General features: G+C 45.5%; 2 protein-coding genes across 3 annotated transcripts in view; one reads left to right on the top strand and one right to left on the bottom strand.

Moving 5' to 3' along the window:
* FAM169B (Protein) overlaps window positions 1-4,680 on the bottom strand; it is a 69,146-nt gene extending 64,466 nt beyond the window's left edge. The window contains exon 1 of the mRNA XM_057494861.1: window positions 4,645-4,680. Within this exon, the coding sequence (XP_057350844.1) occupies window positions 4,645-4,680 (36 nt within the window). The remainder of the gene's footprint in view (window positions 1-4,644) is intronic.
* An 11,924-nt stretch (window positions 4,681-16,604) lies between these two features.
* The window catches only part of PGPEP1L (pyroglutamyl-peptidase I like), a 54,240-nt gene continuing 43,959 nt past the window's right edge, over window positions 16,605-26,885 (top strand). For both annotated transcript variants that reach the window (XM_036878673.2, XM_036878672.2), the window contains exons 1-2: window positions 16,605-16,885; window positions 21,110-21,162. In XM_036878673.2, coding sequence (XP_036734568.1) covers window positions 16,852-16,885; window positions 21,110-21,162 — 87 coding nt within the window. In that variant the 5' untranslated portion in view covers window positions 16,605-16,851. The remainder of the gene's footprint in view (window positions 16,886-21,109; window positions 21,163-26,885) is intronic.

The raw sequence follows: 26,885 nt of genomic DNA, 5'->3' as shown, positions 1-26,885 counted from the left end.
TGTCCTTCTCCACTGCAACTATGGAAGCCAGAAGACAATGGAAGAATGCTTTTAAAGTATGAAAAGAAAATAACTTTCATCCCCCATCTAGCAGAAGTAGCTTCCAAGTGACATAAATGTCACCCACATTCTTGGACAAACAAAAACTAAGGGAGTTTACTAGTAACAGAACCTCATTAAAGTTATTTCTAAAGGATGCACATCAGGGAAAGGAAAATAGCCTCAAGTTAGTCAAGAAGGAAGAGGAATAAAGAAAACGGTAAACATGTGGGTATAGGCTGACCATAAAAAACAAAAAAACCTAATTTGAAGAGATAGGATTTTTTTTTATCATAACAGAACTCAGCTGCAACATAAAAAAACAGCACATTAATTGGGAAGGGGTGTTGGAGTGAAAGCATACTAAGGCCTTGAGATGATTCCAGGGAAAGTTTTAAGTTGATTAATTTCAGCATTAGAGTTAGCATGGCAAAAATGATGGCAGAGTAGGAAAGCAAGGCAGAAACCTCCTCCTATGTACACAGTAAGGAAGCAACTACAGCAAATACACTAGCTCTGAAAATGACCTGAAGACTGCAGAACAGACTCCTACACCTGGTAAAGAAGAGAGGACCACACAAAGAAGGGAAAAGAGGAAGAGCCATGATCAAGCAGGACCAAAGCCCTTCCCTGTCCCCACCTCCATCCTAGTCCAAGCAGGAGGGAGAAGAATGGAGTAGGGAGGGGATAAGCACTCAGAAACTCTCCACACCTGGCTCTGGAGATCTTCTCTGAGAACACAAGACCACATGGCACTGGACTTTGGTGATTAATGGCACTGGATGACAGATGCCAGGGAGAGTTGTCACACTCTGGGAGGCTGAGACTCCTGCTAGTTGGGGAGGACAGGCACACTCCAGCAGTCCCTCTGAGATCCAACACAGAGGCAGCAGTTTGAAAGACTTACCAGCAGTGGGAAGAGCATTAGAGGAGCAGGGGTTGGATAGAACTCTCTGCACAGGAGAAAGAGCTGGTGGACAACTCTTCTCCAGCCCTCCCTCAACCCAACTGGTACGACACTTGCAGGAACCAGCCACAAACACTCCATTCCCCTCACTGGTGGCTCAGCCCCAAGGTGCTTCTTTGTGTACCGGCTCACCCTCCCACCTGCTCAGCCCAGCAGTGGTCAGATTTTGCTGCCTGGCAGGCAGAGGGAGGCTTTCCCACCTTTCCCAACCCTGTCTCAGCCCAACTGGGGAGACTCCTATGGAGGCCATCTCTAATGCTCTTTCCTTCTCACAAAACCAACTGTACACAAAATCAGTCAAGGGATACACACACAGAAATGCAGATTATGACATCTAATACATAAAGTGTGGAGGATATAGAATTAAAAAGTACTTTTAGATTGTATTTGAAATAGCATGAACATCAAATTAATATAGTCTCTTACATATTTAGGCAACTATCCATGAACCTTACAGTAACCACAAACCTACAGCCTGTAATGGATGCACAAAAAATTTTTTTAAAGAAATCCAACCCCCTATGTTTATTGCCACATTATTTACAATAGCCAAGATATGAAGGCAGCCAAGGTGTCCATCAACAAATGAATGGATCAAAAAGATGTGGTACATATTCACAATGAAATACTATTCAGCGATGAAAAAGAAAGAAATTCTGCCATTTGTAACAACATGGATGGACCTAAAGGGTATCACACTAAGTCAAATAAGCCAGATGGGGAAAGATAAATACAATATGATTTCACTTATTTATGGGTCTAAAAATGAAAAAAAATGAACAAAATAGCAGTAGACTCATAGACACTGAGAAGTGACTGGTGGTTATCCTGGGGGAGGAGCTGGGGTGGGTGGGTAGAGAGGGTGAAGGGGATAAAAGGACACAAAAATTCTCAGTCATAATATAAGTTGTTCACAGGGATGGTAGTATAGCATACAGATTATAGCCAATGATTTTGTAACTTCTTTCTATGCTGACGGATAGTAACTGCGCTAGTCGGGGAGAGGATTTGATAATGTGGGTAACTGTTGGACCACTGCATTGTGTACTTGAAACTAATATAAGATTGTATGTTAACTATACTTGAGTAAAAAAATAATTAGAGTTAACATACATATTAACATTTCTAAGGTAGCCCCAGAGACTAGAGAAACATAAATATGAAATTCCAGAATAGGAGACAGAAAAAGTGGAATTAAGGCAAGGGTGAGGGGAATCTCAATTTAAAACAGGGCAAGAAATGAAAACAAGATGATTTATTGATAGTCATATTTAATTGTTCTGATTAAAAACATATTCATCATATTCAACCATAAAAAAAGAATGAAATCTTACTGTTTGTGAGAACCTGGACGGACCTAGAAGGTAATATGTTAAGTGAAATAAGTCGGACAGAGAATGACAAGTATTGTTTGATTTCACTTATATGCGGAATCTAAAAAACAAAACACACAAACAAAACTGAAGAAGACTCATAAACATAGTGAACAGACTGGTGGCTGCCAAAGGGGAGGGAGGTGTGGGGATGAGTAAAATAGGCGAAGGGGGTAAAACAAATCAGTGAGACTGTCTGGTATCTTGATCTGGGTGATGGTTGGCTGAGTGTATCCACATGTCAAAACGCATTGAGCTGTACACTAAGATGTGTGCATTTTATTCTGCATACCTCAATATAAAAAATAAAAATAAAATAAAAAACAGATATTCTTCAACAAGTAAGAAGACTATGCTTAAGCAGAACAGATTTTTATCTTATTATGGTTTGGCCTCAAGTATTTTTTAATAGTTTTGTTCAGTATTCATTATTACAAAGGAACAAAAAGTCATACCTTTCCTTCTGCATAGCTTAAAAAGTTTTTTTTTTCCAAGATGTTCTAATAGTCCAAATGCGCACGACACACATGCATTACAGAAATCACGTTTTGGAAAACATAAAGGTCAAAAGGAACAACCAACTTTAATTCACGGTTCGGGCTTGTACACCTCTATCCACTAAGTACACTCACCAAAAACCGTCCACTAAGGAGCAGTCTAACAGATCACAACCGGCAGGGGGAGCAGTATGTGGGAGAAGGTTTATGCAATGGTGAAGCCTTTACATCATCACCTTCTCAAGCTTTTGCTACTGAATGAAACAGTCAGGGACTTTGATTAGGGTTTATTTACGCAAAATGCAATGAAGAAGTGAACACGGCTTTCTCTCTTCTCTTGATGGAATTTGCAAGTAGCGGTTAGAGACTTGGTTTCCAAGAAAAACACATTTATCTTAATTTCTGCAAGTCAAGGAAACCAAGTGGTCTAGAGGGGGATGGGCCTTGGGAGCTCTCGGCCCTGTGCACAAATAGGGGCTCCCAGCCCTCAGTCTCAGATGGTTCCCAGTGGCCCCATGGCTGCCCTGCTTTGGAAAAGCAAAGAAGCATGGACCAGTTTCTATGCTTTAATGGACAACAGGCACTGGTTTAACTGAGAAATGAGGTGCTCCCTGGGCACAGGGATAGCAAAGGGCTTCATGTGAGAGGGCTCCCAAAGGAACAGGGGGTGGGGACAACATGCCCCGGATTTCAACAGACAGTGGCGTTTGGATTTAATACACTGTGTCCCACCCACCCCCAAGCTTGCTGAGCACTGGCTTTGGAGAAGAAAACCCGCAACAGAGGATGGGTGTGCTAAAAGGCATGGAATTTCTAAACCACAGCTGTTACAGCCTAATAAGTGTCATCTGAAGGCCCCAATCTTCAGTTGTTACTGACAGTCACTTAACTGCAACTGCCCTCCTTCCCCCAGCGACCCCAACTTTAGAAGTCATGTGACACCAGGAGCATCTGACCAACAAATGTGCTTAAATTTTGCCCTGCAAGTTTCTTTCTGTACCACCCAAACCAGCTGAGAACACAGCCATTTCTTACAATCCTCTGATTTGGAATTTCCCAAGGCTGAGCTACACAGATGAATGTTTTCATAGGAGCCCGGAGCCAGCTGCCATCAGGAACACAGCTAAGGCCAGTCAGCCGGTCATCAGACTAGGGTTTCAAAGGTCAGAAAGACAACACCTCAGTGCCTGCTGCCCTCCCACTGCTCACTCAGCCCCGGTCCAGGCCACCCGGTCATTCACTCCATCCCGCCAAGCCAGGGCAGGACCCTGGACGGGGTCAAAACACCAGCCCTCTTTGGCCCGGCCGCAGACAGTGGAGACATCATACAGTACAGATAAAATTCAGCCCTTGATGTCTAGAAATGCAGGCGAATAAGAAACAATTTTGAGGACGCCATCATCTGGCAAGGAATCACAACTGACTGAAGTGGGGTACACACAACACCCCAGCCTTTAGGAGGAACCCCTCAGGACCTGCCCCCCAGGACAAGCAGGACTCCTGGAAAGGCAGTCCAAGGGATGGACCGACCAGGGCCTGGCCAGGGCCGTTCTGCTGGAGTGGCAAGCCAGCTCGTATCACCCACATCCTGACACAGCCAATCTGCAGAAAAGACCTCCAGCAATCCTTTCTACAGCCACACAACCCACAAAGGTCTTTACCAGCTCCTAAAAGGAAATGATTCCGCCATTCAAAGCTCATAGAACTCCTCCTGGGTGTCATATGTAAGCAGAAATATCAGATAAGGTCCTGTCCTCAGAGACCTTACAGTCTGGATGGGCAGGAAGTAATTGACAAAGTTCATGGCCAAGTGGACTTCTAGAGACCAGCTCACCCTTTCCTTCCCATCTTGATGAAGGAATGGAGGCTCAGTAAGGGCCACAAAAGCCCTTAGTGGCAGTGACACAAGTCCTAGGATCCTGGCTCCCAGGAGGCCCTGCTTCTCAGGAACACAGATCCCCAAATTTGCCACAGCCACACTTTTCTATGGGGACACTTCTACACTGTGAACTAGAGAAGATGCAAAATAGCTGATTAAAATTTGACTTTTTGTTCAATTTTATGTTGACATGAGGTTGTTCCTGAGGAAGGAGACCCTTTAGGAACTGGCTCATGGATTATTTCTTCCCTACATTCTTTCTGGGGGGTGGGGTGCTCCACTTTGAACATCACCCTCATGACAGGTTCCTTTCTCTGGGGAGTCAGACCACCACCCCATCCCCAACCTTGCATTGACTTAGCCAGGAAACCTCAGGCAACTCACATCAGTTCTGTGCCTCAGCTTCCTCACCTATAAAATGGGGATAATGATAGTATCTTTGTTTACCTGGCATATACTAACGTGCTCCTAAGGGTTAGTTTACCAAAAATGCATTCAGGTCTCCTCCACCCAAAACTCAAGGCGAAAGCCACCTTTCTTCACTTGTGCCACCAACACCAAGCTGGGCCTCTCGTTCTTCTTGTCCCTGAAAACCCTTTTGAAACAGCAGCCATACCTGCCCCCTTTTTCAGTGTACTGAGATGCTGAACCCCTTCTGTTCTCTCCCTTCCCTGACCCTCCTTCTGCACCCACCGGGCCCTACGCCTACCTCAGCCTACCTCTTCTCTTGCTCCTGGGCTCTCCTCTTCTGAACTGGGTTCTTAGAACTTACTCTGAACCACCCAGCTATGCCCCCACCTCTTCTCTCCTCCCATCTCCCAGGGGATGCCACCCCGACCCAGGCCTCCATCTACCCTGCTCTCTTTCCCCTCGGTAACAGGGGTCCCTAGTAGTGCTCAGGGCAGGCATGGGCCTTTCTAGATTCCTCCTGTGCTCCGGGGTTAGTGTTTCTGACTAACTCACAGTATCGCCAAGAGGCATGTTCTGAAACATTCTGAAGTCACTATGTCTAGACTGCATCCTTTATTGGCATTGCCACTGCCCTGTTTCCCAGCCCAAGCTTCAGAGTCACCCTGGATTTTCCTCCTTGCTTGCTAGCTTTCCCATCCATAAAGTTCTGCTTTATTACTAGTGCAAATTGTCCAACACCTAACTTTCCTAAATTGGAACACTAAACCGACTTTTGAAATGGGAGTTTTAAAAATAGGTAATTCTCACAAATGCTTCAATTTTGTATGTAAACAGAAGGGAGGGGGTACGAAACAAATGGCACTCCTAAGTCTACTCTAAATTTCACTATGGGCCCAGCAGTCAGCGCTGTGAACACAGGGTCCCATCATATCCCTGCCAAGAAAGTCAATCCCTTGTTTTACAGATAAAGGAAGTTCAAGGTACAGGATGAGGGGAGTAACAGAACTGGGCTGTGCCTGACTTTCTTTTTCCTTTCCATTGAACTCCAAGCTGAAATGACAGCAACAGATGGTCTGGTGGAATCGAAGAAGGTCCTCAACATCAGGAAAATTGAAAAGACAAACTCTCAAAGAGACGTAGAGAGCGTGTGTGCGTGCGTGTGTGTGTGTGTGTGGCCCTGGGGCATGTGTTGAGTTATTGGGGGTAATCCCAAAGCCCCCATTGGACAGTACCCCCCAACCAGACACATCATTACTGGGAGACCTCATGTAGATACAGAACACAAATCCTGTAAGTTAATGTCCCATGCCCTTTCCCTATTCAGTGCCAGAGCTAAGTGGGGATGCTTTACAGCCTTATCTAATAGCATAATTCTTAGTTTAATGCTTCCTTGCTAAAGGAAAAAGGATTCCCCCATAGACATCATCTGCTAGAGTCCTTTTTGGAAATGGGCTATCAAAGCTTGGGCAACAGTTCAGCTATGTAAAATTCCAATCCATTAGGATCTAGCACATGTGGAAATGATTAATGAGCAACTGCTGTGTGTCATCTGGGCCATCAGCAACCACGAAAAAGCCACAGCAAATGCTGAAATACAGGAAAATCCTTAAACCGTGTAGGCCAAATCCACTCTTCCAGAAAGATGAAATGACCATTTCTTTCCCATTATGGCTGGGTAAGACAGGTAGGATTATCTCGAAGGCAACAGTTGAGAGGAACTCTGTGTGCAGATTGGCTAAGTGTATAAAATATCTGAAATATTTCTACACAGTAAGTCCCCACGTGGGTGAAATCTCCGTTTTGCAGACGAGGGAGATGAGATGAACATAGCGAATCACTTTTTTCTTGAGCTAGTTCTTAAACATATAAAACTGGCAACAATTCCCGACCACAGTCATAACTACCAACTTTCCAGAAAGGAGCCCAGACAAAAAGTCAAAAACGAAATAGTATCTCCCCCTCTAAATATAGTGACAAAACCCTTTCTCAACCTCCAGACCAATGAAAACTTTCAGGGGAGATGTAACTAATTCACATAACTGGCCACGAGCCACCTCTTTCCTTCTCTCACTCACTTGAAATCGGGGGGAAAACAATTTTAAAGTCACAGTTTTTAAAGGCAGGTCAACAAACAGCTAATTCGCCGCTGCTGGCTTCCAATAATTGGCAGGAGAGCCTCTAGAAAGCGGGCTTTTTCCTTACAGACACGCGCGGCGCGGGGAGAAAGTGGCCAGTTGGGCGTTTGACAGCACGGCTGGCGTGCGGGTGCGGGTGCGGGGCCACCTCCAGCCGCGCGCCTCGAGGGCGGACAGGACGGGTAGGGGCCGCGAGGGTGGGGGGAGGCTGGAGGGAGAGGCCCTGCCTCCGCGGCCAACGCCCGCCCCCACCCACCCACGCCCTACGTTGGGGTGCTGGCAGAAGCCGCTTGGGGATCTGTCCACGTGCTTTCAGATCAGAAATCGCCCCGCTGCCGGCTGCCCGGCTGGCCCGCGGGGCGGGGAGCGGAACGGGCCGGGGCGCCCCGCCGAACCCGGCCGCTTTGCTCGGTTCTCCCCGCCAGTGCGGCTCCATCTCACAGACAAGGCCACGCCGCCCGGGTCGGCGGTCCGGCCGTCCAGCGGCCTCGGGCAGGGTCCGGAGCGCCGAGACCGAGACGCGCCCGCGGCTGCCCCTCCCGGGGGTGACGCACCCGACGGCCCGGGCCGCCAGCCCGTTTCGCTCCCCGGCGGCGACAGGTGCGCGGCCGGCAGCGTCCCGGCGCCGAGCGCGGGGAAAGTTTCCCGGCCACGACGCGCGGCTCACGGGCTCGTTCTGCAGCGCCGGGGCCGAAGCTTTCAGGCCAGCCCAGCCCAGCCATTGAAACCCGACACGCGGGGCTGGGCCGGGGCCGCGGACGGCGAGGGGGCGGGCGGGCTCCGGGCCCGGCGGCGGCGGCGGATCCCCTTACCTGCGGCCCCGCGGACGGCCTCAGCCTCCATGCTCCTGCTCCAGCCGCGGTCGCCCCGCCCGGGTCTGCCCTTTCCCCTCCCCCTGCCTCCGGGGCTGCCCCCGCACCCTGCCCCGGTGCTTCCCCGCCCCACGCCCTCCCTCGGGGCTGCCCCCTCCCGCCGCCCCACTGCCCTTCCCTCCCGGTCCCCTCCCTCGGGGGTTGCCCCGGCTCCGCTGCCCTGCCCTCCGGGTCCCCTTCTCCGGTGCTGCACCTGCCCCAGCCCCCGCCCCAATATGCAGTCTTCCTCTCCAGTGACTCCCCAGTCTGCCAAGCGGGTTCACCACTTTTTAGAGGGGTATTTGTTCCTCCCGTAATTCTTTGAAAGAGGAAACTGCACCCCAAGCGCTTGCCAGTGCCCCTGGGCCTGGACCCTGCACCCCTTCTCTGCGCCCCCCTCCCACTTCCTTCTATTTCTATTTCTCCGGACAAGAATCTTTTGCCTCATCCCTTTTCAAACATTTACACAGTTGAAAAATAACTCAAAAACGATGATGGCACACAAGACGCAGAACATCCAGTCATCTCTTCTGTCCATCTCAAAGTTATGTTCAATTTTTTTTTAGACAACTGTAAGTGTGCCCATTTTTGCTGATAACTAATACTTCTATTTATCAAATGTTCAAGCTGGTACTTAGAAATAGCACTATTCAGCAAGAGGCAACCCCAAGCAGAGGTTTCTCCAGTATTTCTTCTGCTAAAAAGAAAAAACAGGCCCAGCATGGCGTCACTTCTGCAAGCCCAACTCACCAAACTGGGGCTTAAATACCTAACAAGATAGCTTCCTTGCCCTCTCTTTAAAAACATCTCCCTTTTTGGAGCCCTTTGGGGCATCTCTCTAATTGTTAGATGGAATGCTGCCCAGTTCATGAATTGTTTAATAAAATCACTTAGATCTTCAAATGTTTTGTTTTTCAACACTTTGTGACCTGTTTCAAATTGTGTTTTTTTACAGTGGAGTGGGGAGCATGGCTGGTTTTAAAAGCCAATGACTTTGGGACCCAAAGACCTGAGGTCAGCCAGCTGGTGCCTGCCCTCTTTGGTTGGCAGCTCTGAAGCTGGCCCTTGTGGACTATGCCCCATCAAGCAGCAGCGTCAGTCCTAGGAAGGGTCTGGATCTCATCTGCCTGCCCTGTCCTTCCACTCCAGCAAACAGCTAATCAGGGGAACCTACCAGCTGCTCCCCACTTTTGGAGCTACTGACTTGCTAAAGACCAGGGCATCCCATGCATGGGTGAAAAGTGGCCCCAGTCCTGCTTCCATTGCATATTGCAGCAGTGTGCATTACTGGACCACAGAGCTGGAGGTCCCCCCTTAGCGCCACCCCTGAGTCACCTCTTGGAGATTCTATTTTCTACATACAGTACTGAAAATACAGAGGTCCCTGAGCAATAACATTCAGGACACATAACTCCTCCAAACACCCATGTCCTCATTCAACACATATTTATTAGTCTCCTTCTAGGTGCCCTATACTGTTCTAGATTCTAGGGATTCAGCAGTGAACAGAATAAATAAAACCTTGCCTTCATGGAGGCTACTGTCTAGTGGGCAGAAGTGATGGGAGATAGGACGTACTATGCTAAATTTAACAGCTAAGAAAAAATTAGAGAAAAGGGAGCAGAAACATGAAGAAAGTGAGGGAGCTTTGTGGGAAGGGGAAATGGCAAAGGTTATGCAAGTGCAGAGGCCCGACCGTGGGATCAAATCTCCTTTTTGGCCCTTGTACTTTTGTTGAACCCCAGGTAATTGTGGGTGTTACTTAAACTTTTGGCACATAGGGCTAAATGCTTACTCATTTCTGCTATAAAAACATTTCTTTAAGGCCTTATTACATTTTTTTTTAATTTTTGTTTTCTTAAATTAGAGTACCTGAATACATGTTTCTTCAGAAAAAATAAAGATTTTAGATTGATAAGTTCCCTGCTTCTTCTTCACCTCTTCTTCTCAAAGTCAGTATTTAGCCAAATACTTGCTATTTTCCTTTAGAATTTCTGGGTTTTCTATCTGACTTGGGTAGCATGAAACTACCCCACAATTAGAAAATAAATTCTTCACATTTGCCTCTAATATTTTTATTGTTTGGGGCCATAGATTTGAATTCTAAGTCCAACCAGAATTTATCTTATGTATATGGCATAAGGAATGCATCTAACTATAACCAACTGTCCCCACACCATTAAACGGTTCAGTCTTTCCCCATGAATTGAATTACTTCCTAAATTATACATTCAATTCCTATATGCACTATGGCTCTTCTTTTGTTGACCATTGTACTACTTCCACAATACCACACTGTTTTAATTACCATGGCTTTATCATGTGTGGGGTATGTGGAAGGACAAGACCTTCCTCATCAAATATTCAAACCAGCTAGTTAAAGTTTTTGAGAGCTGACTGAGATTACATCTAGAACATTAATTCAGAAAACATTACGAGCTTTTGAATCTTCCCATCAAAGAGCATAAACATCCCTAGGTTTATTCACGTGTTGTACTTTCATTTTGTTTATTGTCTCGCCTGGGGGTTTCAGCCCCAGGCAGGTTCACTATGGATTCAGTGAGACCAAGAAATGACAATGGAACATAGAGGGGAAAAGGGTTTATACCTGGCTTTATTCTCCTAGCAATAGGTCAAACACTGGAATCACGTCTGCGTCCAGTAGTCTGCTGGTCCCTAATCCTGCTGCCTCTCTGACTCCACCCAGAGCACTGGGCAGAACTCATTATATAGTGACTCAGTAATAGCTCATTGCCAACTGGTGTGGGAGCAGTACCCTAGCAGTAGGCCAATTACATCATCAACTAGTTTAGGCTCAGGTGAGGATTCTGGCCACAGAAACTTCCATTTTCCCCAAATTTATTTACGTATTTATGGGTTAAAGTTCTAGAGTTCTTACAAATTGATCTAATACATTCTTGCTAGGTTTATTCCTCCACATTTCTGATATCTGTTGACTCTTGTGAATGGGCTCTTTCTTTTCTTCAATTACAATTTCTAATTGGTTAGTACAGGTGTGTAAGAAAACTGTTGGCCTGAGTATACGCCAGTCTCATACCCAGCCACTCTTATGAGGTCCAGTAGTTTTAAAGTCAATTTTCATAGATTTTCTAAGTAGACAATCAGGTTGTCTATAAACAAGGGGCTGGACTTCTCAACCTTTGTCAGCCACTGAGCAGTCACTTTTGACACTAAAATTACCCTTGACCCTAACGAAGACAAAAAGGGAAAAAAGGGAAATGTTACTGAGATACGTATAGCAGAAAAAAGAGGCTCCACAAAACAGGCAGTAGCATGTTTTCAGCAGAGCCCTCTCCCCGTTCCAGGAGGTAGTGGAGCGCTCTGCTGCATCCTCCATCTGGCCTCATTTAGCTTCACTGGAATTTCCTCAGTGTTAAGAACACAACTGTTCTAGCCACTCCCAAAGCATTTGTGAAATTTGCAAGAAAAATCCACTCTTTAAACAAAAAGGCTAGAAAGCTACTGGATTTTAATAAGTAAACAAATTCCTGTTGCAACAGTTGTTATTTTTCACTGAAGGAGATATCCTAAAAGAAGAAAAAAAATCAAGGTTTAGAAAAAAAAGAAGGGAAAAATATAAGCAAAGCTTTCTCTTATAATATGAAGGGAAAATATTACCTTATCTTATAGCAGACTGCCAGAAATTTTAAAACTCTAATTTTCAAGCTATTGCCTCATAACTTTTAGGTGAAATTATAAAAACTTAGTATCTTCTATGTGGTACATAGATACAATGGAATACTATTCAGCCATGAGAAGAAAACAAATCCTACCATTTGCAACAACATGGATGGAGCTAGAGGGTATTTTGCGCAGTGAAAAAAGCCAGGTGGGGAAAGACAAGTACCAACTGATTTCCCTCATTTGTGGAGTATAACAACGAAACAAAACTGAAGGAACAAAACAGCAGCAGAATCACAGACTCCAAGAAGGGATTAGTGGTTACTAAAGGGGAGGGATGGGGAAGGTTGGGTGGGGAGGGAGGGAGAAGGGGATTGAGGGGTATTATGATTGGTACACATGGTGTGGGGGATCACAGGGAAGACAGTGTAGCACAGAGAAGACACGTAGTGACTCTGTGGCATCTTACTCCACTGATGGACAGTGACTGCAATGGGGCATGGGGGGGGACTCGATAATATGCATGAATGTAGTAACCACATTGCTTTTCATGTGAAACCTTCGTAAGAGTGTGTATCAATGATACCTAATTTAAAAAACACCTTATAAAAAAAACGTATCTTCTATACCAGTTTCCCATGGAATATTGAAGATAATTATAGTGTTATATGATCTCAAGCATACCAATTTCCTGATTGTTTTAAAACAGCTCTTAATGGTTGTTGCAGAGTGGTAAGAAAGCCTCACGTTTTAAATTTTTAAATAAGTAAATGCCATAAGCATTTGAGAGCTATATTTTAGTTGGAAGGTTAAAACCATGAATATATGGCATCTGAAACCTCCAAAAGGTAAAGTACAGCTCCAGGGTCCTTCCTCGCCGGCATGTTGGAGCCCAATCTCGCCGAGGACCACCAGCACACACACATCAGGAGGCCAGAAGAAAATGGTCATCAGTATCTAATTCAGTGAGCTCGTTCCACAGTACTCAAAAATCCTCAATACTATAATTTGGAAAACGAAAACGCTCGCTGCCTTTATTCAGAATGCTCTTCTCATTTAACCACCAGGTGAGTCTAACAAAACAAAGCAAGCAGTGGGTTTTGTGATGGAACATTCTGAATCACTGAATCTTCATCTTGACTTTAAATCTTCCTACCGATTTAACGGGACCTTTGTCATGTACACCATAAGGTCACTTTATCACCAGCCACATCATGTTCCCTACAGGGGAAAAATTGTACAGTAGTACATATGGAGTTTGGTCAACAGCCAGAGTTGGCAGAACAGGCCACAGCCCCAATCCAGCCACCACTCATTTTTGCACAGCCTGTGAGCTAAGAATCATTTTTACATGGAGCTGAAAATATATCAGAAGAAAAAGGATAGTTTGTGACCTGTGGGCATTATATGAAATTCCAAATTCGGCATCCAATAAATAATTATTGGAACACAGCCACACCCATTCATTTGCATATCATCCAAGGCTGCTTTCACACAACAATGGCAAAGCTGAAGAGTTGCCAGAGACACGTGGCCCAGAAACCTAAAGTGTTGACCATCCAGCTCTTTACAGAAATCGTGTGTCAGCTCCTGTTGGAATATTAAGCTAGCACAGCCAACGAGTAGGGGCGGGTGCGTCCCAAAGGCTACCTTGGAAGAGAGACAGTTGTAGAGAATCTGTTAGTGCTTTGACAAGAGGCAGTTGGGTTGAGAGTTCTGTTTTACACTAGAGATAAGTAGCTGATCTGGAAGCAAAGATATTTGGCAGAAGAGTGCTTATATTGCTGTTTAGTATTAGTATTATTGCTATTTTAATCACAAGCACTTCTTGCTGATTGATTTTCTCCACCTCCCAAGAGGAATTTGACCAGTATGGTTAAATTTTGTCAAGTGTACAAAATGTTTTGTAAAAGCTATTCATGTCAGAGACAATAAACAAACACTTTTAATCCCTTTTCTTGCCTAAGCAGGAAGTCACAACTTGCCAATGAGAAATTTAAAACAAATCCCACAAAGTTTTATGTCTGGTTCAAAACTTGAAATCTTTTTTTGGTCTTGGGATATTGCAACCAACATTTATCATCCCTGGTGAGAACACGTGTGCACTGTTGCTGGCCTTTAGGTTCAGTGAAAAAGGGTTGCACTTGCCCTCTTAATCCCAAAGTCAAATATGATTACAAATATATTCCTCTGGGGAAGTGAGCTAATAAGGAAGATCACTGTGCTTTGTGTTAAGTAAAATATCTTTCTTAAGTTGCCTTATTTGTTCTCAGGCTTACCGTATTTCATCAGCCTGAAGATTGTGTTTGACATCAGCCATTGTTAGAGACTCTGTTTTTACAATAAAAAAAGAAAAGTGCAGATGTCAGAACTCAAAATCCATACTTTTCTGAATTGTTTTCATTTTTAGAGAGTGAGAATATTTGTTTTTTCTGGGTGAGAATGACTCCAATCATAAACATGTCATGGTGGCTAAACATTGTGCATCTCATTTTCTTTTTTATTAATTGCAAAATTAGAGGAAAGGATAGGACATCAGAATATAAGTGCCTTATGGGAAAGTGAAAATTCCAGGACACAGTCCAGTTTACGTTAAAATAAAAATGGCTCATGTTGAATCCTCGAAAAATAAAAATAAAAATGGCAGCTGCATTATCAGAAAAGTAGCATGGTTAAAAACTGGTTGTCTTGTGACTGTGAAGGGGTATGTGGGGGGGGGGACTTGGTGAAGGGGGAACCAAGTAAACATAATGTTCTTTCTGCAATTGAATTGTAGATTAATGCTACCAAAATAAATAAATAAATAAATAAATAAAAACTGGTTGTCTTAGCAGCTGAGGAGCCTATTTTGAATAATAAGTTAACTTTAGTAAACACAAGGGAGATACCCGGAGCCCATTCATGTTGATATCAGAGTTTGACCTTAGCAGTAACCAGCTTTACAAATGTGGACATTTCCACTGGTCTGATCTCTTCATTTATAACTGCAATGGGCAAGCCAAGCTCTCCTGATAGAAGAATAGGTAAGCGCTATAAGCCAGGGGAGCCAGTCACCAGAGGTGGGTCAAGATAACATCAACAGTGCCCAAGTGGGTACCAGAAACTGGGAAATTGATTTCAAACTTGAATTTTTGTCTTGGCTCCTTTAATCTCAAAATAAGGTGAAATGCAAAGCCTCCTGAGTCCTTGCAAAACAAGGGGGCCCCAGATTCCCAGAGCAGGCAGGGGAAGGCCACTGGGAAGCAAATGCCATTTCCCACCTGTTCTCTGTTGTAAATAAGCCTGCACCCTGCACCAGGGACCAATTAAAAGGAATGGCCCTTGGTTCAGCGTCCCAGGAGGCACCAAGTGGAGACCAGTCCTTGGTGGTGATCCCAATTAAGGGGGGAAGGGGACTTAGGTTTTTTGTTTCTTTTTTTATCAGGGGACCAATTAAGAAGGTGGCACCCATGCTTGTGCTCTCTAATACAGGGTACTCTAAACTTGGGGAACCAGTATGGCCCTGGAGGAGCTCTACTGATTTCCCCAGGATGGCACTTCTCATGGCTGTGCCCAGATGGGAAAAGAGAATCACATTTTTGATACCTCTTGTTAGACAGCGTCTTAAAAGAGTATTTAAAAACTTTTTTTCTAAGAGTATATTCTGAAAGGTCAAGGTGTTGCATTACATGGTGTCTTGCCTGAGGGTTTCAGCCCCAGACAAGTTCACTGTAGATTCAGTGGGACCAAGGAATGACAATGGAATGTTCTTGGGGTAAAAGGATTATTACCCAGCTTTATTCCCACGGTGGTAGGTCAAGCACTAGAATTATGTCTGCATCCAAGAGTCTGCAGGTCTGTAATCCTGTTTCCTCTCTGACTCTACCCAGAGCGCTGGGCAGAGCTCTTTATACAGCAACTCAGTCAGTAATAGCTTATTGCCTAGGGTGTGGGAGCAGTAGCCTAGCAGCAGGCCAGTTACATCATTAAGTGGTTTAGGTTCAGGTGAGGATCCCAGCCTTAGGAACTTCCATTTTCCCCACACACGACTTCTTCAAAAGAGGAACCGATCTCAAATATTAGTTCTTTGCCTACTCAGACACAATCAAAAAGGCAGAGGCATGCACACAGAGCCAGGCAGAAGGCTGGAAGGACCCTGCCAACACTCAGTGGTGCCTGTGGTCGGTCAAGCACCATGTGAAGCACATGTGGCAGGTGGAACGGGGGTGGTGGAGCAGAGCCTGGGAAGCCAGCTGTGTGAGCCTCTGCCCCTCGGGGCTGTGGGGGTGGGACAGTGCCTGCTGCTCAGCAAGCCCCCATTCATGAAGACAGGGCTGTGCCCACCCCCACTTCACAGAAAGGGGAACCGGGCACAGAGAGGTTCACTTGCCTGAGGACCTGCCGCTTACAGGCAGCAGGTGTTTCCAACCAGCCCTTTTACCATAAGCTTCATCTGTGCTTTTTGGTTTCTTCTCTTTTTCTTTTTTTTTCCCCCACTACTATTTTGCAGAATCAGTTTCAGGACAACCAAATTCCACCAAATCATAATGGCCAAAACACCAAGCAATTCTGGGGGAGGTGGCATTAGGAAAGATGACCAAACAAGGTCTTTAAAAACAGCTGGTAGGGTCACCCACCATCCTCATTTGCCAGGACTGTACCAGTCTCAGCACATTTCCATCATGCCCCCTCCACCACAGCTTCCCCCCACAACCTCAGAAACCCCTCAGTCCCAGGCAAACCAAGACAGTTGTTCGCCAAACTCATGGTTCACTTTCAACCCATACCAAGCAACAAACTGACCCAGGTCCAAATGGCCAGAAGTCCCTGGAGGTGCTCCAACCCTCTGCTTGCCTGTTGCCTGCAGCCTCTGTGTCCTGAGCCAGCCAGTTCTGCTTACAAGGGGCATCATCCTACCACCCTGCCCCCACCTCAGAGTCTTCAGCCTCTTGGGGGCCTCCCCACAGGAGCCTGAGGCCACCAGTTGCCAGACAGAGCAGCCAGCACTCCGAGCGCCCAAGGCCCGGCTGCCGGCTGGCTGACCACACAGGCGCGGCCACACTCCCCACTCAGGTTTCATGGATTCCCCGTCTCACTGCGTGGTAGTGACTGGTAAGACAATGTTTCTGCTTTCTCATTTGCTGCTGCTTTTAGCCTGACCATGGAATGTGCCCTTGCCTGATCCTGGTCCTAAGCAGTTCCCTCCTGGGGAAAAAAGAGTGGCAACTGGTGGTGCCAATAATTCCAGATGGAAACTAATTTCCTGCTATGCCCTATTAAAAAACGATCAGAGGACAGAGAGGCTTTTCAGCTTCTGTCCCACTGTGCGCTTCAAATAACTTTTGAGTGGCATATGTGGGGTACGCACATGTGGCTCAGGCTCAGACCCTGCCCTTCAGCCCATCAGGCAGGAAGCAGAGGCTGGCGGCCTCCACTGGGGTGCAGTTACGTAGCAGGGAAGGGGACCCTCCTAAGGCTGAGACCGTCCATCTAACATGATCACCCCCAAAAGAGCACACAGCCCCCACACCCAGACTGGAGAGTGGGCTTTGGGCTACGGAAGCACCCCTGAGAGCCACCAGTTGGAGACTCTGAACCCCAAAAGGTCAACTCAGAAGGAACAGTTGCCACCCACTTCTGCCTTTTTCACCAACCAGCACACCTACCACCAGCCACCCTCAGTCATTGTCACAGCTGGTCCCTGGGGGCTTTGATTTCTTCACAGAGCTCTCTTTATTTTAGTTAGGCACATTTGGCATATTTTAAGTCTTTTGAATGGTGTTAAATGAAGGAAACATAGAAGAGACAAGGATTCCCATGTACGTGACAAACTGAACGTTACCTATCTTAATATTTTCAGACTGTAATCAAATTCCTGTTAACCTTCAGAGAAAAAGAAAGTTCTTTTGAAATCTTTTATCTCCCTCGCTCTCATTGGTGTTATTTTGGGTATAGAGGTCAAATGGTTCAAATTACTCTTGAATTCCTAAGGAAACTGTACCCCCAGTAAACACACCACTTGTCACAAATGAAATATGAATATCGAAGCACAGTGGCAAGTCTGAGACTCCCAGTGACTCCTGCCTCCGTCCTGCCAACTTGTCGCTTGCTGGCAAACTGTAGATTGTTTGATGAAGTACCTGATAATCAGCCACGATTTGGGAATGCCCACTGGCTGGCAGAGTGTGGCCTGCCTTTATTACAAATGCTCTGATCTGCCAGGGGCCATCTTTTCATTTAATTGGATTTGCTTCGTGCGTAAATCTCACCAAGGCAATTGGCACATAGACAGATGGTGGGAGACCAAGGGCTCTGCCTCAGGATCAAGCGTTCTGATGGGCACCAGGGATAACGACGGGAGACAGAAAACCTGCATCCCTCCAGAGGGCCTCCCTGATTGCCGGAGATTTCTCCAGCCCTTCTGCAAGTTCCACTCAAGGGCCTGCCAAGTTTAAAATACATGATTTGACCGTGCGAAACAAGAGCTTCAGACCTTCACTTGCCTCGTTATTTTCCCTAATTTAAAACAGATAAGAGATCATCTGAATATGCTGATTTGAACGTGATTCTAAAGCAGAATGTAATTGTTTTGAATGTGTCACTGCATTTTTAGTATGCCTACAACCATCTGGGAGTACCTGGTTTCTCAGTGATTTTTTTTCCTTAGTCTCAGTATTTTCTAAAAACTTCTTTTTCCTGGCTGCTCCCAGTGCAACTAGTCTTATTTATTCTATAAGATTCAATCAATGTCAGAGGACGCTACTCACTTCTTTGTGTCAGGACATCTTGTCCGAAACTTCTCCATTACCTGAGAAAGTTTTACCCCCTTGAGATCCACACTTGTTAGTGGTTCTAGATCCAGAGATTCAGGAACTTCAATGGCACCGTCCTCTCCAGAACCAGCTCCTACTCTATAGGCCTAAGGTCTGGGGAGTCGGGTTTCAGAGGTTGATATTTAATTCTACATCTTCTCCATCTCAGAATTTGTATAAACTGGGAAGTACATCCCAGGAACCAGATAGGTGAAATGCAAAGCTTCGGCTGTGTCCCAGACAAAGCTGAGGTGGAGAATGCCAGCTCCACCTGCAGCCCACTACCTGCTAAGAAACGAGCCCCTGGCTTGTCACAGGTCCGTCTGACAGCAGCTGGCCTGTTCTCTGGTCCTGGAGGGGACCAATGAGTTCTGTACATGGGCTACTCTGAAGAAATGAAATAAGAAACCTCACAGGCCTTGAGTATTGAGCCACACCCTCCTTTAGGCCTTGTGATGGGTAATTTTATCTGTCAAATTGACTGGGTTTCTGACTGCCCAGATAACTGGTTAAATTATTTCTGGGTGTGTCTGTGAGGATGTTTCTGGAAGATATTCACATTTGAATTGGTGGGATAAATCAAGTAAATGGCCCTCGCCAACATGGGTGGCCATCGTCTAATCCACTGAGGGCTGAACAGAATAAAAGTCAGAAGAAAAGTTAAATACTCTTTCTGCCTGACTGATAAGGGGGTACCTGTCTTTTCTGGCCCCCTGGCAGCTGGTTCTCCAGCTTGCAGACAGCAGACCCTGGGACTTCTTGGCCTCCATAATTGCCTGTGCCAATTCTGATAATAAATCTTTTTATATGTATATTCTGTTTCTCAGGAGAACCCTGATTAACACAGGGCTCTCTTTCTGGAGAGATATAAGAGGCCTAAAGCACAGGTACGATCTCATCATGGAAAGGTAAGGATGGGTGTGCCTGGCTGATGGCTTCAGTGCCCACCAGGAGCTTTTGGGACTGAACAATGGCAGCCTCAGGTCATTAGAATCAGAGCACAGGCAGGGCCTAGATGGAGCCCATCCCCCACTGTATGGGGGGACAGTGGAAAAACAGTCAGCATTTATGGGCACCCACCAAGTTCCGGAAACTGCCCAGTACTTTCCATACATGCATTGCTTATGACCTACCATCCTGGGGGTATGTAACTATGGCAACAGTGAAGGCCAACTCTCCATGCCGCTTTCTCTGCTCCAAGCAGTGTTCCAAATGCTCTATTTTATTCATTCGTTTGCTCCTCAAAACAACCCAATTAGGTTACTATGCCTAGTCCCCATTTCACAGATGAGTAAACCAAGGGATTGAAGCCAAGTAACGTGCTCGAGGTCACCCAGCTGGTAAGTGGTGGGGCTGAGGTGCAAAACGTGAAGCCTGACCCCAGACTCTGAGGTCTTGGATGCTCCTCACTTCCATCTGGGTGTTTTTCCATCATCCCCCCATGCAGCAGGGGGTGGGCTCCATGTAGGCCCCTCATGGTACAGGTAAAGCAGCCAGAACACGGAGAGGGCGACAGAGTCCCAGGATGTGACCTCTCCCCAGACCAGCAGCAAGCCTTTCCTAAGCTAGTCCCAGAGAGGTTTGCTGTCCTCCCCAAACAGAAGTCTCCTTAATGGCCTTTTATCAGAAATCATCATGACAATTAAATTGTGAAATAGTACACAGTGTAAATAAGTGTTCCCAGTTCAAGGCACATCCCACTCCATCTGTGGGCTTCACCCAGCAGCCCTGGTGCTTGCTCCTTCCCAGAATGAGGCCTTCCCAACTAGAGTGTCACTCTGGGGGCTCACCTTGCCAGGCCCACCCTTACTGACAGCAGCGCCCCACCCTTCCAGCTGCTGTGCCTCCTCCCCACCATGGAATCCTGGATCCGCCCCACCTCCTTTAGGAGTCTCCCCCAACCACCCCCTACCTGCTCTCTTCTCTTTAAAGTATTCTGAACCTCATCCTTCAAAGCCTCAATACTCAGTGTGGTCTGAGGACCAGTATCATCAGTACCACTGGAAGCTTGTGGGAACAGAGAATCTCCAGCATCATCCCAGACCCACACAGATTCTACAGTTTTAGAATATGAACGGATCTTTTTTTTTTTTTTTTGCTTATGGGTGTCCAATTGTTCAGCCCGATTTTTTGAAAATGCTGTCCCTCCTCCATGAATTGCCTTTGCACCTCTATTAGCAGGCAACTGGGCGTATTCATGTGGGTGTACTTCTGGGCTCTCTATACAGCATGCATTTTAACTGGAGATTTGTGCACACTCACTCAAGCCCTCTTAGCTCAGGGTTGGGTCAGGCCCATGTTCCTTTTCAGCTCCCCCACGATGCCGGACATAAGAGAACTCTGAAGATGCTTCCAGACTGGCAAGTTTGCAGGCCTCCACAAGAAGGAGGATATGTGGAGTTGCTACGAGCACACAATAGTCGTGGGAGCAGCAGGACCTTCCCACAGTGGGTGCAGGAAGCAGCCTGGGAATAGATACACCCTCCCTGCAAGCCTAAGCAAATCCGGGTCTCTTTGCTTTCAGGTTTTGGGCCCTTCCGGCAGCACCTTGTGAATTCCAGCTGGGAAGCAGTGAAGGTAAGTATCCACCAAGCCCAGATTGAGGAAGTCAGGGCCCAGGGGATTGCTTCTGTGGCTCTGAGGAACCCAGCGCACAGGCCCCTTGGTAGCCAGATCCACACAGAGAGGAGAAGACACACAGCCAGGCCCCTGGAGAAGGGCTGCCCTTTGGTCCTCGGGTGGTGACTTGCCTGCCCCCCAGGTGGCCCCTCTGGCTGCGTGGTAATGAAAAGGGGCTAAGAAGACACTCTTGGAAATGAAGGGGTGCCCTGAGGTGGACTTTGCTGCCCAGGACCCGGGTTCCCGTGTCCCCCAGTACTTTTGACTGTGGGGCCTCAGGAAAGGCACCTCCCCCAGCCTCAGTTTCCTCATTCGTGATGTGGGGGGATGGCAGTGCTGATGTTTCAGAATTGTTTCTGAAGAGTTTTAGGAGATAAGTATGGAAAGCAAGGATGTAGGTAAGTCTATAAAACAGTTTTCAAAGCACAGAGCCTGGTACAAGATAAGCTCTTGATAAATGGTTATTAGGATAAATAACACATTTATTTTTAAGAAAATAGCTCATCAGGGGAACACACACACCCTGGCACAGTACCACCTGAGGCGTGGTCGGGGTCACATCATTACATGGCCCACCTCTCCTCCTTGAAGCAGTTGCCACATGCCAGTCCCCACCTCAGGGTCACTCAGAGGCTCAGAATACAGCCGGCCATTTGTTCACACTTGACTATCAATTTCATGCCTCCATTGGATCAAGTCAAAGGTGGACATTTAAGTCTATTCTCGGAGTTGTGCACTCAAGCTGAAAATGCCCCCAAACCACTCCAATCCTGCATTTGCAGCTACTGTAGCATTGATTTTTCCAGCCTGTCTGCATAGATGCAGTCAAGGAAACTCATGACTCCTGAGATAGAATTTGGGCTTTTTTTTTCAATCAGAAGAAAGCTCAGAGATCTCTGGACTCCCTGCCATGCCTCAGGGCTGTACACAATGTACCAGAAAGGCCAGGGCAGGGCTTTCAGAGCTCCTGGGTGTCAGCAGCCTGTTCGTCGAAAAACACTCTTTCTGCCTAATCCTGGATGGCCCTGAGTTCTTCTGTTTCTTTTTGCTGTCATGAGAATGGAAAAGAACCAGCCTGCCCTGATTCACCTCCTAGCCCCAACAGTTGTAACCTGTGGGTCCCAACTTTCCTGTGCCTCAACTTCCTTATCTGTAAAATGGGAAGGCTGTGATAACTGGGGGAGTTAATACAAGTAAAGCCCTTAAAGAGGGTGGGGCACACTGCCAGTGCTCACAAATATAATTCTTATTACTAGGAAGCTGTTCTACCAATCAGTCTTCTCAGTTGCAGGCACAAAGAATCTGATTTTGGAGATTCATACGGGAAATGGAATGTTTGAGAGGATTATTTGGGTGACTCGAGATTCACCAATAAAGCTAGAGAGGCAGGGCAGAAACATACTAGGGGCTTCCAAGGAAGTGGCAGCAGGTTGACAAACTAGGTGCTCTGAGGGACCCTTCCCTTGCAGATAAAATAGATAAGGCAGAACCTCTGTGCATTACTGAATATTCAATAGTAGAGGAAAGCTCATACATATCACATCATGCACATGTACTCATCACACAGACCAAGGGCTACAGCCTGAAGGAGTGGGTGGTGAGTCCACACATACAAGGCAGGTGGGGCAAATGCCATGATCGCATTGTCAGCAGCAAGGGGATGGAGATGAAACCGAGACTCTTACTGTAAGCCAGCCCCTTGGAAGGGGATCCTGTGGTTTCCAGCACCCCTGATTCCCAGCAGAAGCATATGCAATTTTTCTTGAGGATTTAAACCCTCGGATTTTCCACAAACTCAGATAAACTTAACAGTAGTTTCCAATCAAATATCACCAAATGTGCAATGAAACAAACTATCCTGATAAGAATCAAGAAACAAATTTAGAAAATCACTCTGCTAGATATCATCAGAAAATATTAACTATATATGAAATCCTTAAAGAAGTAAAGATAGAATCACAAAAATAAGCAAAAAAAAAAAAGACTCAAAAGATCGGGAACCTTGAAAAAGGGAATAACGGAGCTTATCGAAGTTTAAAACATAATTGTTGAGTAAAGAGTTCAACAGATGACTTAAAAGACTGTTTAGAATTATGCTACATGAAAAATGCATTCACAAAAGACCACATGTTGTATGATACGCAGACGAAGGTCCAGATGAAGCAAATCGACTGAGACATAAAATAGACTGGTTGTTGCCTAGGGTGGATGCAGGGGAATTGGAGGAAATAGGGAGTGACTTATGGGTGCAGGGTTTGGTTTAGGGGGGGATGAAAAGGTTCTAGAATTGATTGTGGTGATGATTGTACAACTCTGAATATAACTAAAACCCGCTGAATTGTATGCTTTAAATGGGCAAATTGTATGGTATGTGAAACACACACACACACACACACACACATACACACACACACAAATTCACATATGCATGGGACAATGGAGAGAAATTTAATGACAATTTAGGGACAATGAAGATAAATCTAGTGACCTAGAAGACAGACCTGAAGACATTATTCAAAGGAGTAGCATAAAGAGGTGGACAAGGAAGTGAAAAAAGAAATTAAAAAGTATGAATAATAAATGAGGTATTCTAACAAATGTTTAATTGAATTTCCACAAGGAGAGAATAATGAGAATGAAAGAGAAGCAATATTCAAAGAGATTATGGTTGAGACTATTCCATGATTGATGAAATACATGAATCCACAAAAAAGTATAAAATACACCAAGAAAAGACAAACAAAACCCACACCTACACATGTAGTAAAACTTCAGAAAACTAAAGACAAGATCTTAAAGTAGCCAGAGAGAAAAGACCGATTACCCACAAATATTGACAACATAATTATACTAAGAGTAAATTTCTCAAAAATAATAAAAGCCATAAAACAGTGGAGTGATTATCTTCAAAATGCAAAAAAAGTGTCAACCTGAAATGTGTACCCAGCAATATTATTTTTCAAGAACAAGGATGAAATGAAGACATTTTCATTAAAAATGAGCACCAAGAGTTTACTGCCAACAGACACAATACTAAAAGAATGTGTAAAATATATCTTTCAGAAGGAAGAAAAATTAGTCCCAGAAAGATGGTGTAAGATGCAAGGAAGAATAGGGATTCTGAAGCTAAACTCTAAACTAGCACTATTTGTAACTAATAGTAATAATAATAATAATAATGGTAAATGTGTAGGTTTAAAAATAAAGGACTGATCTAAAATATAAGACAAAGAGAACACTGAAGTCAAGAGGAAAGATTCAAGTGTCAGTCTTCTAAGGCCCTTTTATTCTACAAGGACAGGCATTCAGATTTCAAATTAAGACCTCAGAAATTACATATGCACAGCAAAATTTCAAGAATAACTATGAAAAGGTAGAAATCCAAGATGCTACAGAAAACAGAATAAGAAAACAAATGAACAAAACCTTAACCAAAGGAAAAAAAATCACCCCATAGAAAAAGGTGGATGAGGATACGTCTGCTCTCTTGCCAAAATAGTAGTTACTAAAGCTTGTCTGCATGATACAGCTGCTGCGCACTGCTACTGGCATCGCTGCTGCACTGGCAAGCTGCATGTTGCTTCAATCAGGAGATTTGCTCCTGATTCAAAGTCCAAGATGAGTGCATAGGATTGGCTGAGCTGAGTTCATGTGATCCTGCCTCAGCCACAGAGAAACAGACCTTGTCAGCATTTGCGGTACAAGTCAGGCTCTGCCTTCCACCAAGACTACCAGTTAACAGGGGTTGCCCCAAATCAAAGGAAGAGCAAAGAAATAACAACATTCATATAAAATATTAACTCAACTGTATTTATGCTCAGTTCAACCTGTATTTGTGCAGTTCCTGATGTGCAGCACAGAGGCTACTAAGATTCCACCCCAAAAGGGTATACAGTTCTGACTCTAACCACCTGGAGTTCACCCAGGCCTCACAGGTTCAGGGCAAAGTTGTCTACAAGACTGCCCTCACTTCAGACTCCGGCTGCCCTTCAGGGGCCCCAGGCCTCCTGTCCTTCTGACTGTATGCTTGGAAGTTCCCATGACCGCTTCAGGTTTGATAATTTGCAAGAATGACTCAAAAAGCTCGGCAGAGCACTATACTTATAATTTTGTTTTTTATATAGGATACATGTAGGGTGAGATCGGGAAGAGTCCCAAATGCAGAGTTTCCATACCCTCTCCCTGTGGGGTCAGGACGCATCACTGTCCCTATATACCTATGCCTTCATCAGCCAGAAAATGCCCCTGAACCTCCACAACTAGAGTTTTTGTTAGAGTTTCATTATATAGGCATGATTGATTAAACCAGTGGCCACGTGATTCAAGTCAATCTCCAGTCTACCTCGCCTCCCTGAAGGCTGCCCAGCTGAAAGTCTTGACCCTCTAATCACGGACTTAGTTTTGTTTGGTGGCCAGACCCTACCCTGAAGCTATGTAGGGGCCACCACCCATGAGTCACCTCAGCACAGCAAAGACTCCATGTTGCTGAGGAAATTCTAAGTTTTGAAGCTCTGTGCTTAGAACTGAGGGCAAAGACCAAATACAATCATACCTCATTTTTTGCACTTCACTTTATTGCTTTTTGCAGATAATGTTTTTTTGTTGTTGTTTGTTTTGTTTTTTTAACAAATGGAAGGTTTGTGGCAACCCTACATCAAGCAAATCTATCAGGGCCATTTTTCCAACAGCATTTGCTCACTTCACATCTCTGGGTCACATTTTGGTAATTCTCACAATATTTCAACCTTTTTCGTTTTCATTATATTTGTTATAGTGATCTGTGATCAGTGATTGTGACTCACTGAAAGCTCAGATAATGGTTAGCGTTTTTTAGCAATAAAGTATCTTTAAATGATGCTGTTACCCACCTACCAGACTGTACTATAGTGTAAATATAACTTTTATGTGCACTAGGAAACCAAAAAATTTGACTTCCTTTATTATGATATTTGTTTCATTGCAATGTCTGGAGCCAACCCCCTGTATCTCTAAGGTGTACCGGTATAGTTTACCTTATACCACAGTTCCCTATAGAGGTTCCCATCTAGGGAGAGGAGATGGCACATAAATAAAATAATTATAATCCAAAGTGGATTCTGAGAAATGCTGTACTAGGAGACTCTGAAGAGGAAGAGATTAATTTCATTGTGGAGAAGTGAGAGGAATCTGCACTCCGGGGAAGTCCCTGGGAAGGGCACCAGGCGGAGGCAGCCATGAAGGACAGGCTAACTTCTGGTGAATGGGAATAAATTCTCAAAACCGCCATGTGCTGGATACCAAGCCAGACACTTTGTGCAGAGTAGCTCACTGAATTCTTTCTTCAGGCCAGGAAAGTTGATATTGTTATTGCCATTTTGCTAGGGAGGAAATGGAAGCTCAGAGAGGTTCAATATCTCAGCCAAGGACACGTGCCATGAAATGGCAGTGTCCAGATTCCAATCTCGGACGATCCTGGGGAGTGAGACCCAGGTTCAGTCCGCTTGCCGCCTCCTCCTCCCCGAGAGGACGTCAGCATCTAGTTCTGAGAAAGAGGACCACTTCCAGCCCAATATTACTTTTAAACTTTCTAGAACTCAAGAAATCTCAACATCCACCCGCCAGTGACCCGCGGGAGAGCGAAGTGAGGGTATGCACGGAAACGCCGCGGCCCTGCGTCCGTGTTGTTACGGCTGCCCCTCCGC

Source organism: Manis pentadactyla, chromosome 18 (genome assembly GCF_030020395.1).
Source record: "Manis pentadactyla isolate mManPen7 chromosome 18, mManPen7.hap1, whole genome shotgun sequence".
Classification (NCBI taxonomy): domain Eukaryota; kingdom Metazoa; phylum Chordata; class Mammalia; order Pholidota; family Manidae; genus Manis; species Manis pentadactyla.
Note: the sequence above shows the minus strand (reverse complement) of the source record. Positions and strands in the feature narration are given on the sequence as shown.